Source organism: Leptinotarsa decemlineata, unplaced genomic scaffold, assembly GCF_025532065.1.
Source record: "Leptinotarsa decemlineata unplaced genomic scaffold, Ldec_3_MD MMD2_tig00026314_RagTag_RagTag, whole genome shotgun sequence".
Taxonomy (NCBI): Eukaryota; Metazoa; Arthropoda; class Insecta; order Coleoptera; family Chrysomelidae; genus Leptinotarsa; species Leptinotarsa decemlineata.
This window is the reverse complement of record NW_027412684.1, coordinates 10,823,477-10,837,961: the sequence shown is the minus strand read 5'-3', so window position 1 is coordinate 10,837,961 and position 14,485 is coordinate 10,823,477. Positions and strand designations below refer to the sequence as shown.

The 14,485-nt window shown below is 36.8% G+C and overlaps 1 protein-coding gene across 2 annotated transcripts in view; it reads right to left on the bottom strand.

Moving 5' to 3' along the window:
* Positions 1–14,485, bottom strand: part of AANAT1 (dopamine N acetyltransferase) — a 196,498-nt gene that overhangs the window by 7,096 nt on the left and 174,917 nt on the right. For both annotated transcript variants that reach the window (XM_074181679.1, XM_074181678.1), the window contains exon 3: positions 7,624–8,015. In XM_074181679.1, the coding sequence (XP_074037780.1) occupies positions 7,624–8,015 (392 nt within the window). The remainder of the gene's footprint in view (positions 1–7,623; positions 8,016–14,485) is intronic.

The following is a 14,485-nucleotide window of genomic DNA, read 5'->3' as shown; positions in this document are numbered from 1 at the left end:
TCTTAGACGAAGTTGAGCCGCGTTTAAATTGATCGAGTCCCAGGCACCCTAGTGTTTGGGTGGAATCTTCCCTGCACTGATGAGAGGTAATACTTCGAAACCGGACTGTAGGTAATTTACTCAAATAATTTCAGCATGGTTCTGCTGCTGGAAAAACGATACTAACCTTTGCGAGGTATCTTTCATAAATGTCTGTCGGATATAATTCAATATCCAGCGTGGTATTAGCCGTAGAAGTAGTTGTTTTCCGATAGTAATTTACCAGAATCTACGGTATGGGTAGTCGGGATAGATGCATATTTCGAGATTTCATTTAGAAATATCTATTTTGTAGTCAATGATGATATATACAGGGTTCTGCAACAGTGGCGCGGTGTTCCATATCTCTATTTAGGAAACAGATAGAAATCTAAATTTCTATAATATTACCTTATTACTCGAGCTCGACAAAATAAAAATATTGGCGGTCACACAGGGTGTTCAATTTTTTCTAGGCGGATCCCAACTGTGTTTCTTCAAATGGCAACCTATATTTTTTATCGTTTTTTTCGGTTTCTACATAGAAAATGAAAGACCCTTTATGTATATCTTCACTTCGAAAATATTGACGGTTTTCGAGATATCTAGCATGACAGGTTTTTTTTCCAATATTCGTCACTCAGAATATTTGAAATTATAAAATTGTGCCAAGTCCAATTGTATTTTTTTTTGGTCAAATATTCTACACTGGTAACTCTCTCAAACGATGTATCTGAAGTCGATCTGTGATATACAGGGTATGAAAAACCGCTTGCCACATATTGTAAACAAAATTTTGCAGAATATTCTTTATTTTGAATGGAACACCCTGTATATTAAAAAAAATCTGTTTAAAATCTGTTTTTCCATTAACCAGCTGTCGCGGCCCTACGAACGACAACCTTCAGAAGTCGAAACTTGTGCGAGCTAAGGATTAACGAGGTCTTACCTTTTAACGTGTGATTACTAACACGGATCCATAAGGAGCGTCAACAAAACCTCTACAAATTTTATTGAGTATTCCCTATGGCTAGGTTCAATAGTTTTTCTTAAAAAGCATTTTTTTTGAAAAATGGCCGTTCTTCCTATTTCTACGCCATAAACTCGATGAAAGACTTTTTTCAAAGCGAAATCCATTTGAATAAATAATTCTTATTTGTATCGAATTTCAATATTCGATACAAATAAGAATTGAAATGTTCGAAATTTTGTTTTACAAATAAATATAATAAAGAAATGTGTCTCATCGATTTGTTATTCTACACGGATGACGAAAAAATAGTATACGTAACACGTCCGAAAACAGTAAATTACTATTATTTGCTATTAAAGGCAATATGTTAACGAAAATAAGAATGATTACAATTGAATCCATATTTAGTTAGAACCTGACATTGGCGAATCCGGCAAAATAACAACTTAAGTATTGAATTGTCAGAAAAATTGCAATGGAGGTCTTCTTGAATGAAAAACTTTATTTTGAATTGCGATGGCGTTTCTAGATGTAACATTGCAACAAATTTAGGCCGGAATGGATACCGGAATTCCAAAGGTGGAAACATTTTTTCCGTTAACTTGACATTGAATATTTTTTCTGTTAGTTACATTCACCTATAAAAACCAGATTAATAGCAATTATTTCTATACGTTTCAACGATGATCATTACAGTTATGAAGTTGAAAAGTTGTTATTTTAATTCGTGTCAATTATTGTTATATCCTGAATATAGAAGTAGAGCAATTATACAGAAATAAAGCAATTAAATATGATTTAACATTTAGATTTTATGTGGGTTGAATTTTCATGGGCGGTTAACAAACGTTTGTTTTTTGTTTCTAATCACAACCATTGTCAATGTTGCCCACCAAAAAGTGCTATTGCTCAGTTCGTAAAATATATTCTGGAAAGGTATGTATGTGTCACTGCCTTGAAAAATTAATTCAAACAAGACTGAAGATCTTTGTTTCATTTTGAGAAAAGGATAATCAAATATGTTCATCAATTCCAAATATCTCTCAAAAATATTATGTTATGAGAGTCACACCCTCTAGTGCTAGTGTCCAATGTCCATTGGAAAGATCATTGCGGCAAAAATAAGATTTTTTGATAGACGATTCCATCATAGGGCAAGAATGATGAGGCTACCCCAGTCTGCGAGTCCTGCCAAAATACCACTTACCGAGGAGCGAAATTATAAATTTGAAATTTAACTTGAAATGAATGTCAGCTTACATTTGCCAATGAAGTGAAATATCAGGTTATTTCAAAAGTTTTTGTGTTTTTGTAGCACCATATGTCAATAAATATTTATTTTACTGTGGCGCTGTTGAGAATTTTGTACTTAATACATTGATGCTGTTCATTTTTTTTAAATTTTTTCTTTTGGCTTTCTTCAGCTTATAACTGTTTTACTGTGCGACAACTCAATATCAACGAGGCGTTTGGTGCCCGTCATCGTACTTAAAAAGTGCGCAAATGAATTCGTACCATTATTTTGCAGACTTTCCAACCTGTCTTACGAGAACGGGGTTTTTCCTTCTTGATGAAAGATTGCTCGCATTCAGCCTATTTCCAAAAAGGCAAGAAAACTCTTCCCAATAACTATAGACCAGTTGCTTTGCTATCAGTGGAAGGCTTCAACATCTTAAGCGATTATCAATATGGCTTTCGGAAACAAAGATCAACAGGCGACCTTCTGTCGTATGTCACAATCGAGAAAAATGGAGAGTCGAGAGCTGTTGCGCTTGATATTTCTTAGGCCTTTGACCGTGTGCGGCATGATGATTTGCTGGCCAAACTTCGATGCTATGACTTGTAGGATCATTTTTGTGTATGGCTCTTCAGCATCCCAAAAGGACGTTTCCTGCAAGTGGCCGTTAATGGATATATCTCGAATACTCTCGACATCAATGCAGGTGTTCCCCAGGGACCATATTGTCTTCAACCCTCTTTTATTGTATATCAACGACTTATTGGAAAAAAACAAAAATCCAAAATATTGCTTTGCCGTTGACAGCACACTTGTCTCTTCATTACATTTGGATTCAAGGACATCGGCTGCGGATGCACATCTTCACTGGCAACTGGAGGTTGAATATCTTAATGAGAATCTAGACGTAATTTCGGATCGGGGTGAAAGTAACCAGGTTCAATTCAATGCCACAAAAACCCAGGCATCGGTTTTCTCCAAAAAGATCAATAATATCTTCGAACCGGATTGTCAGGTCAGACAATTTCTGCTTCGATAAGTTTGTTGGGGGTTAAAATGGACACCAATATGTCTTGGCACAATCATGTGGCTGGAATTGCAAAGGCTGCTTCTCAAAAGCTTGGAACACTGTTCCGAATAAAAAACTGTACACTTCAACAACTTTTGATGCTTTATAAAGCTCAGATCAGACCTTCTCTGGAGTATTGTTTCCATGAAGCTGCTGGATTCCATCCAGAAAAGAGCCATCCACCTGATTGGAGACGAGAATATCACTTGGAACCTTGATAGTCTGGAACATCGAAGAAAGGTTAGAGATGTGTCTCTCTTCTATAGACACTTTCACGGGAAGTGTTCAAGTTACTTGTTATATTTGATTCCACCAAGAACTGTTCACTGGTCAAGAATTCTTTCATTTGGAAAACGGCGTTTATGTGTAATGAACTCCCTGAGAACGTTTTTCCAAATGGATTTAATCTCCAGCGATTCACATCCAATTTGAATCACTATTTTCACACAGGCACCGTTCCAAGAGCGTCCTAAAAATCTTCCTGTAGTGCTTGTGTTTTGTCCTTAAAAAATGATGCCGTTGAGCGATTTTCGGCCAATTTTTCTCTACGAATTCAAATTGAACGAAAGTACTTTCGAAACAGCCCGAAAAATCCATAATCAGGGATTTGGCAATTACTGTGTTGATGAACGCACTGTTCGTTTTTGGTTTGTAAAATTTAGTTTGAGAGATTTCAGCCTCTTAGATAATATAATATTTAATTCACTTGTTGAACAGTATGAAATCATTACAATAAACATTTACATACAGTAACAAGGAAGACGTCCATGTATAACTAAAAACATATATATATATATATATATATATATATATATATATATATATATATATATATATATATATATATATATATATATATATATATATAGAGATATAAAATAACAAAACATGACATATACTAAACTGTATATATAAAGGTAATCAACAATTTTTTTTTATCGAGAGTAACTATTAAAACTCGTCAAAGGTGTAGCAGTTTCTTTCAATGAGATATTTTTTCAATTGTCTTTTGAATATGCAGATGTTCATTGAGTCCTCAATAGAAACATCTAGCTTGTTATATAATTTGGGCCCAAGGTATAGGTGACTCTTCTGATACAGGGAAGTTCGGTGAGGATTCGCTATGAAACAACCTCCTAGCTCTAGTTGCGTATGGATGGTCTTGCTGGTTTGCACAAATTTTTTTTATTCTTATAAACGAAGAGATACATCTCGTATATATACAGACCAGCAACTGTGAGTATTTCCAGCTCTGTGAATGAGCTTCTACATGAGTGTCGCCATCCCAAACTAGCAATTATTCTGATCGCGCGCTGTTGTAAAATAAATACTCGTTCAGCAGAGGAGCTCATACCCCAATCCAAGATCCCATAGCGCAAGTGACAGCCAATAGTTGCATAATACAGATTTAGGAGAACCTCTCTTCCACAATGATTCGACATAAATCTCAGTGCATAACAGTTCTTTCGTAGTTTATCACATAGTAAATCTATATGAGGACCCCAATTGAGCTTATGATCTAGAGTTAGTCCTAGCATTTCTGTTTCTGGTTTGGATGCCACCTCAAGTTGGCTATCTTCATATATTTTAAGAGTTTCTGTGGTGTTCTTCAATGAGAATTTGACTAATGCTGTTTTGCTGATATTTAGTGCTAAATGATTTTTATCAGCCCATTTCATTATTTTCTCATATATGGATTCTGTTGTTTCTGCAAGTGTTAATGTATTACCAGACCATTTGTATCGTCTGCATATGCATCTATATGTACCTTTGTAAGACTATTTAGGTATTGTATCAAGTCTTTCACATAAATAAGAAAAAGCAGTGGTCCTAGTATAGACCCCTGTGGAACTTCTTGCTTGCAGGCCAAGGACTGACTATGAACACCTTGAATTATCACTGATTGTGACCTGTTCTCTAGATAGGACCCCATCCAATCTTGGGCAACTCCACGAACCCCATAGCGATGCATTTTTTGGATTAGTACATAGTGATCCACACAGTCAAATGCTCTGGAAAAATCGATGAACAAACCACAAATTTGTAGTTTGTTATCCAAGGCTGTTACTACATGTTCTATGAAATCATACAAAGCTGTTTCCGTGCTTTTATCTTGCATGAAACCATGCTGGTTAAACGAAAGTAATTCATTTTTGAGGAGAAACGATAGTGACTGACTTTTTAAAATTAATTTCGTTCAACTTGGATATACTGAGAGAAGACTTACCCCTCTATAGTTCTCATAGCTATTTGAGTCTCCTTTTTTAAAGATTGGGATAACGATTGCAACTTTTAATTTCTCAGGGAACATTCCTCGTTCCATACTGTAATCCAGGTCGAGAATTTGAAGACCCTGGTGGAGATTTACCCATAACAAACGGTGCCTGGCACGACGGAAGAACTAGTCGTCAGGCCACAAAGCTCAAAAAGTGGATGGCCCACGATTTGAAGGATCGACATGAATTGTTTCGTCTGTTCTCTGCTTTTGCGCAACCAAAACTGTTCTTTGTTATTTCGGATCGTCACCGGTGATGAAAAGTGGATCCTCTTCGACAACAGGAGATGTTCAAGACAAATGTTGGACACTGATGAGCCACCCAGGCACTTCCCAAAGGCGAAAACTCACCAATGAAAGACCATGGTGGTCAGCGGCTGGTGTGATTCAATATAACTTTCTGCAACTGGGCCATACCATCATAGCAGAGTCCTATCATGAGAAAATCAACGAAATGATATGCTGCCAGCTATGTGTGACTTCGAAATTAGTCTGAAATCTCTGAAGACATATACTTGTGAACTTCTGTTTTCTGGATCTGCAGAAATCGGCTTTGCACAATTAACAAAACACCACATAATATTGATGTACGAGCGAAATCAAAGGCGGTGCTGACGGTGTCGATGCTATTGAGTTTCACCAGTAAATAAGAAGTATCGTATGAGCTTGAAGATTGACACAATTAAAATTTGAAACTGTCACCGAGAGAATGACCCAAAACACACATCTACTATCCTTGTCTAGTACTATGAAAATGGAGATGAATCCTCCATCGGGATGATTCATTGTAGATAGATGTCCTCGAAGTGCCAAAACTGAACTGACTTTGTATGAGTTTTTTCATTTCGGTAGATATTCGTTTTGAGGGCACCCGGTGATTTTGAAAAAAAAATTGAGTGTACGTACGTATTTTGATGCGTAGAATACGAATCCGACAAAAAAAAGTGGCGCTCTCCCTTATTTACAAAGTTACGGACCCTTAAAGTTCAGAAACGGGCAACTTTTCAGCCTTTTTTTTCACAAGATAAACTATTGAAAAATCCAAGCATTTATTCACTGGGTCACCTTTACACATTATTCCTTCTTACTTGACACTTTTCATTTCAACAGTCAACATTTTTCTTTTAAAAAACTTAATTGAAAAAACGAATGCTTATTCTGGTGACATTCTTCTATTTCTAGGTTACTTACTAGTGACATTTCTTAAAAAAAGGTTGGTATTTGCCGCCGCCTACTATTTCAAATATTCATCTTATCTTAATACACCACAAAAAACCAATTTACGATCTGAAGAATGAAGGCAAAAAACATTAGGCACCGTATAGATTTAGGAATATTGACAGCATCAGTCGTACCAACTATGCCATTAACCTTAAAAACGTAAAATGCAGAGATATATAACCAAAAAGCAGCTCCGTACATTTTTTAACATTTTTATTGGAAACATGTTGATTGTTGAAGTGAAAAGTGTCAAGGAAGGAGGAATAAGTTGTAAAAATGGCCTTAGTGAATAAATGCCTGTGTTTTTAATTAGCTTTTCTTGTGGAAAAGAAGGCTGAAAAGTTGCCCTTTTCAGAACTTTGAAGGGCCGTAACTATGTAAATAAGGGAGAGCGCCGCTTTTTTCTTTTGGATTCGTAATCTACGCATCAAAATATGTAAGTACACTCAACATTTTTTCAAAATCGCCGGGTGCCCTCAAAACGAATATTTACCGTAAATTCCCCTAAACTGAGAAAATGGATCAGATGCTTGGAAGGTCGAATTCTTTGATCTTGTTAATGGATACCCCTGAGCATTAGTTTATGCACCCGCGGAAGTAAAGTGTGGACCGCTGATGTGGGTCTTCTTCCGAGATGTTTCTAACTAATTGACATAGTTCTGGTCACTTTTTTTTGAGTCGAAAACCAATAATTTTCAACTTTGGAAGAAATCTCCCCAAAAAACATACTTCAGAAATTAATTCACCCGCCACATGAATCCTACAATATTTATATAGTTTCACAAAATTCAGCTGAAAACCCCAACCATTATACAATAATCCTTACCCACCTAGTTCTTGCCATAAGATCTTTGGCAATCCCCTTCCCTCTGTATGACCCATCCACAGAGAGAATCTTCACGGTGACGGCTTTGTCGATTCCTGGATACTTTTTGAAGGGATCAGACTCTTCAGCGACATGTTCAAGCAACTGCACGATCTTGCTGAACTTCTCGTCCTTGCACACAAATTCCTCCTCAGCTTTTCCCCTCTCCATGAGGCCGTTTAGGCAGACACCAATCAGCTTTTTGTCGTGAATAGCCAGTAGGTTGAGGCCGTTGTTCAGGTCTTTTAGGGTGAACTTTTCTAGATCTAGACATCTGGGGTTGTCTTCGTTGATCAGTTGAAGGAAGGAGTTGAGAGGCTCGTCTTTGTAGAAGAAATTTTGGAGGAATTCGCGAATCTGTAAAGATTCGAGATTAGTGTTATAGAATGATGTTTGCATAAAATTATGAATTATTCTCATATATTCATCTGTTGAAGTGATTATTCGGAACGAAGGGAAATATAACATGTTGCTATTTGAAGAAGTTGAGGATGGAGTTAGTGATTTGTGCACTTTCATTTAATGTAACCTTTGCGTGGCGTAGTACACAGGATATGTGTGAGAGGAGAATTGAAGGAGTGCTGAAGTTGGAACTACGTATTTCGAGATAGGTACGGGTAGATAGGTGTAGGTTCAAAAAGGAAAGGATCCAGAGAAAACGAGGCCTGCATTTCTCTGTGAAGAATGATTTCATTCGAGATTGAAAGAACATGTTTCATTTTTATCTTAGTGAGGACCTGATCGGGAGTCACTCTGCAATCATCAGTTAGGTAAGGAACACAAATGTGTGACTTGTGAAGTAGGCCTCCTATGGTGCCTTAAAACTGGAGTTTTAATCTTCCTCTTTGAAGATGATCTCTTGGTGATCGAAACACGTGTCGAGGTGTTGAAAATAACGATTTGGTGTTGGGAAAAACTCCAGTAATATTCAAAATATTAAGAGTTCATTGAAATTACTTGTCATTAACCACATGAGTATTTGAAATTGAACAAATTACTAGAAAAATTTAGGTTAACATTATTGACACCTCTATCGAAGTATACCGGGTGGTGAAAATTTATTTGCACACTGTTGATATCTGGGTAACGGTAGAAGATACGACGTTAGTTAAATTGGACAACAATGTAGGTAAAAGTGGCACAATATGATCCTCCCAAAGGAAAATGGTTGAAAAACAAGTGCATACAGTTTTTTCTCAAAATCAAAAAATATAAGGAATAGCTAGCTATTCAATCAAATTACAAATTTAGTAAACGTTGACTCGTATAAGTCATGAGGAACAATGTTAATAATCGATGTTTTCGTGAGGGTCTACTAAAGTATCATTTTGTACACCCATGTGTCCAAAATACTTCACAGGGTGTGGGTAAAATAATCACCCCACTCTTCAAAAATAGGAAGGAAAAAATTTTCAACAATATCGTTTCCAAATATAACATAAAAGAAAAAACGATCTTTCAATAATCTCCATCATGGACATTAATGTAATCTCTCTTTTGATCAATAGTGTTATTGGTTCCGTTCTTAGGTAATCGTAACAAAATGAAGTCTAGATCGAATACAATTTATTGTATTCGATACAAGCAATAAAAGTACAAGCGTGTACTTTTATTGCTTCTATTTTTTTTGTATAATTGGCAGGGGACTATTTGGCGGACCTAACTTTTTTCGAAAATACGTCGCAAAGAATTTATTTCAAAATATTTCTTTCATGGTTTATGAAGTCTTTGAACAGTACAGTAATATCTATGTATATCGATGAGGTTGCAATCTAGTATCTGGTATCTGGTATAGAGTAGGGAGGGTGAGTGAAAACTCACAGCACTTAGGCCACATGTGACCCATTGTACATCCTCCCGAGGAGTTGTCCTCCTGGGTCATCGTCCATCCTGTCCTTTCCAGGAAGGTGAATAGGTCACTAGGAGACATCTCCTTAATATTGGCAGGTCTAGGCCAAGACTCGCCGAACACACACTGTCTTTGGCAACCTTGAGGTGTCTCAAGGTGGCATCTTCGAAGGTTTTGGAAGGTACTGCGATATTACTGTCGTTGCGCGGCTTCTTCAACCTTCTTGGGGGTTCCCTCCGTGGGAGTGAGGGAGCTTTCCTGCAGGGGCAGCCGATTCCTTACCAGCTCCGCCTTGAATAAAGGCGGAGCTCTTGGCGCCCGCCACAGAAAGTGCCCTTGCTGTTGGAGGTGATCTGCTATCACCTCCAAGCGATGGATTGAGGTGGATATTTCTGTTCAACCCTTGCCACCGCCTTAGATTGAGGCGAGCACTTCTGTCCAGCCTCGGGATTGGTTTTTGTTGTTTCTGTTGTTTCTTTAATGTGTGTTCCTACGAGTAGCAAGGGAACAGTTGGTCACCTCTGGTAGAGCCCCGCATTACCAGAGGTAGACTGAGGTTTCGCCCAGTTCCCTAAGGGAATCGTTCATGATTCAATCAGCGGTGTAATTTATTATTACATACTACCGAATATGAGCCACTATCATGACTTCCCCTTTGCATTGTTGTCTTACAAGTTACAACTCCATTTTAAATAATTTCATCATCTTTGTGAGTGAACCAAAAAACAATTTCACCTATCTAACACTCTATAACAAACCTTGGTTATTATATCCAAAGATTAATTGGAGTATGCCATAAAAATTTGCTCAAATATATGCAAGAACGCTATAATAGGCATACTATTTTTTCAGTGCTAGTGTTTCAAGTATATGATTTATGCATGTAACGGATACTATCCCAGCAGGAGATATGATCAGAACGACCTTTTCGTTCTATTTGATCACCAACCATTAAACGAATTCATTACAGGTTGGTTATAATTCCGTAGAATTAATCTAAACATAAACTTTGCCAATTTGCTAAGAACAATTTTCATCTGCCAAGGTTATGTATTCATTTTTCACGACAACTTGTAAAGCAGATTTACTGGTTAGGTCTTTTATTAGTTCAGTTTGTGATATTTATACATATAGATACATATGAAGAACTAGTATATTCTACTTTAATTTATTTTCAGCTTTCCACGTTATATTTTTTCACATAGCAATAGTTTTATCGATATTATCCACGCACCAGCTTTAGTTATTTATTTGTAATTTTGAGAATTCCCAACAAAATTTTGACAATACTTTAATGTTGATCTGAATCTGGCAAGAGAAAATAGTGATGAGTTTTTAATTCAGGTAAATTCATTTATGATCTTTATTTTTTCATTGCTATATAATGAAGAATATAAAGTAGAAAGTCAATGCAGAACTCCAAATGATTTTTTTTGGTAAAAACCAATAAAACACATCTAAGAAAACTCCTCTGCAAAAATTTTGGATTTATAAATAAATAAATCAAGAAGCGAATTTGGAAAAAATGCAGGACGAAAGCGGAATATTCTAAAAAAGGAAAAATATAGAATAGATCTCTTTGAAATATGAGAAGAGGCTTGAGAACAGTGAAAAAATAGAGGGAAGGGAATTATTATAATGCCAGTTGTTGCCAGCGACATCTCCCGCGTAGAATTTGGTTTGTTACATTAAGTTTCGTGGCAGACTATTTTCAACAAATAGCTACGATATTTTTTATTAACCCAAAACTTCAAGTTTCCAACTTCAAAACTGACGAAATTCAATACAATCTTTGTATTTTTTCCCCCTTGGGAGTGGAAATTCCTGATTTTTTTGATGCTCATTTACGCTATACAAAGAACCTACCTGCATATTTCAAGATTCTAGGTTCAGTAGCTTCGGCTATACGTTGATATAAGAGCGGGCCACAGCTAGTAATTTATATTTTCACTTTAAAAAGACCGTAACTAAAAAAATGTGTCAACTGCACTAAATGATGAATAGCTTCGAGAATTGAATTATGTTATCTATAAAGAAATTCGCAAAACTAACACAACCGTCAACGACGTCTGCCCTCACGCGTCTCCCGGAGTTCGGGTCGCGTTCTCAGCGATGGCGCTTCATTGCTTAGACCGCCGCGCATCGTCCCCCATCGTCTTACAGTAGACGCGACGCATAATAGCTTACTGCGTTGCGTCAAGTTAATCTTATCATGAGAAATTTTAGACGATTCGTCCAAATTACTTAGTGTAAAAAACAAAGTTTATCTATATTAAATACTTAAAACGACAATTCTATCAATTTTTATAAGAATTTGACAGATATTGTTAAATGTGCATTGGAATAAAAAATATCCAATTTAATTGTATTTTTGGCTCAATATTCTGCTTATAGTGGCTCTCACATAAGAAATAGATATATGCTATCGCATACTTTTATTTGGAACTATTCAAGATTAACAATCTTACTACATATTATCTGCATGTAACTCTAACGGTATAGGCAGCGCACGTCAAGATAGCTTTCAGGGAGCAAGAATTTTATCGACTCAATACTTATCGTTATACTGACCCTGCAAACTTCGTTCCGCCTTAGATGCAATAAAAAAGCACATTTTTTATTTTATTAATTTAATTTTTTTATTAATCAAGTATTTCAATTATTCTTTATTAGGTTGCACTCTTCAGTTAAGTACCTTGTGGTACACGAAATTTTTTGTTTTATTATCAGGCGCAAGTATAAACAACGCAGATGGTCTTCCGCCCGTGAACATGCCACATATCGAGTGGTCCAACGAAAAGTATGCACCTTGCTTTTCTCCTTTTTTGTAACTTAACGCAAAAATGCTCGGACAGATCAATTTTGCTTTTGAGGGGGACACATTTTAGATGTATCTTTCTACTTGTGCCTTCAACCTCCTGGCGAGGGTGAGTAACAACCCTATTTACTTGAATGGTTATAAAAAAAGCAAGAACATTTACTCGATATTTTTGGTGTTAAGCAAAATGCGGAAAAATGGCATTTTTATCACTACTACATTCCTCAATTTCTCTGGTGGGTTTTTTGGTTCAAATAACAACAGCAGATAAGTGTACAAAAAAAATTTAGGTAAACGTTCATTGATTCAGTTCGGTTGCTTTACTGTAAAATTGGTTTATTCCATTCCTGAACGAGTTGAAATTGTTAAACTTTATTATTAACACAATAGTTGTGCTAGACTTACTGCTCGCCTCTTTAATAACAGTCATCTCGGGAAAACTGTGAATGATTCGTACGTTGCCAAGTTAGTCCAAAAGTTTGTCGATACCGGATCTGTACGTAATGTGAAACACCAACCACGGAAACCGATCAGAAATGAAGCAGTGGAAGTCGCTGTTTTGGGATATGTTGAATTGGATCATACTCAAAGTACCCGTCAGCTTGCTGCAGCCTCAGGTGTCTCCCGTTCGTCCATAATACGGATATTAAAAGCCTATAAATTTCATCCGTACAAAATTAAATTAGTACAGGAACTCAATGAAGATGATCCTGATAGAAGGCTGCATTTTTGTGAACAACTGAGCCAGCTACTAATTGATGATCCGCACCTATCATTCAACACGTGCTTTTCCGATGAGAGTACATTTTTTTTTAATGGAGCTGTGATAGGCATAATTGCCGTTACTGGGATGACAGTAACCCACACTTATTCCGAGAGGTCCATACCCAGTACCCTCAAAAAATCAATGTCTGGTGTGGCATATTAGGTAGTCATATCGTAGGGCCACTTTTTATTCCTGGGAATTTAACTGGTGAGGTCTACCTCAACATGCTTGAAGATACAATTGATCCTCTCATAACAGAAATAATTGAAAATGACCAAAATCATAATGATGATCGGCTTTATTTCCAGCAAGATGGAGCACCTCCTCACTATGTTGCTCCGGTAAGAGAGTTTTTAGATGACCGGTTTCCTGGACGGTGGATTGGAAGGAGAGGCCCCATCGAATGGCCTGCCAGGTCACCTGATTTATCGCCTTTAGACTTTTTCTTTTGGGGACACTTGAAAAATGAATGTTTTGCTACGCAGCCCGAGTCCATAGAAGATCTTCGCCAACAAATTACAGCAGATTGAAGAAGTATAACAACTGATATGCTACAGAATGTTAGGAACAGATTTGAACAAAATCTGTATTATTGTATGGAAGCAAATGGGTCACATTTTCAGCACTTGCTGAAGTAGGATTCTACTAAGTCAATTACACATTGTCAAGTACTGGGTTGTAGTTGTTTTTCTTCATAATACCTACATGTTTGAGTGAAATACAACAAAGTAGGTATCATTGGAAAGATAATTTTGTGCCCTTTCAAATGATATATCACTCGACCCCACTTTCTATTTAAAATTTTAGGGTTGTTACTCACCCTTGCCAGGAGGTTGAAGGCACAGGTAGAAAAATATATCTAAAATGTGTCCCCCTCAAAAGCAAAATTGACCTGTTCGAGCATTTTTGCGTTAAGTTACAAAAAAAGGAGAAAAGCAAGGTGCGTGCTTTTCGTTGGGCCACTCTGTATAATTGACCATGTGAAAAACATTGATTTTTCAGATTCAGACCACAAACTTTAAAGGATAGGCCTTGTGATTTATTAATGATCATGGCGAATGCAAGACGAATTGGAAATTGAAGTCTTTTAAACTCAAACGGCATATCGGTTGGAATCATCGGGATCCTCGGACTGAGAACTTCCTCACCTTCGAATTTTCCTTTGAGTGTCGTCGCGTAAATCACATTATTCATCAATTTACCCACCACCAAAGTGTACTATTGCTAAGTTTTGGTGGGTTTATATTTCGAAGCATGATTACTATGGAGCCAACCTTCAGGCGTTGCGGTGGTAAGCCAGGCACATCCAAGGAGTTTAAAAATTCAATTGGATAGTTGGTAGCTTCATCTTCGTTTGTTACACAGTCAATTGATTTGAATGAATGCACTGTTCC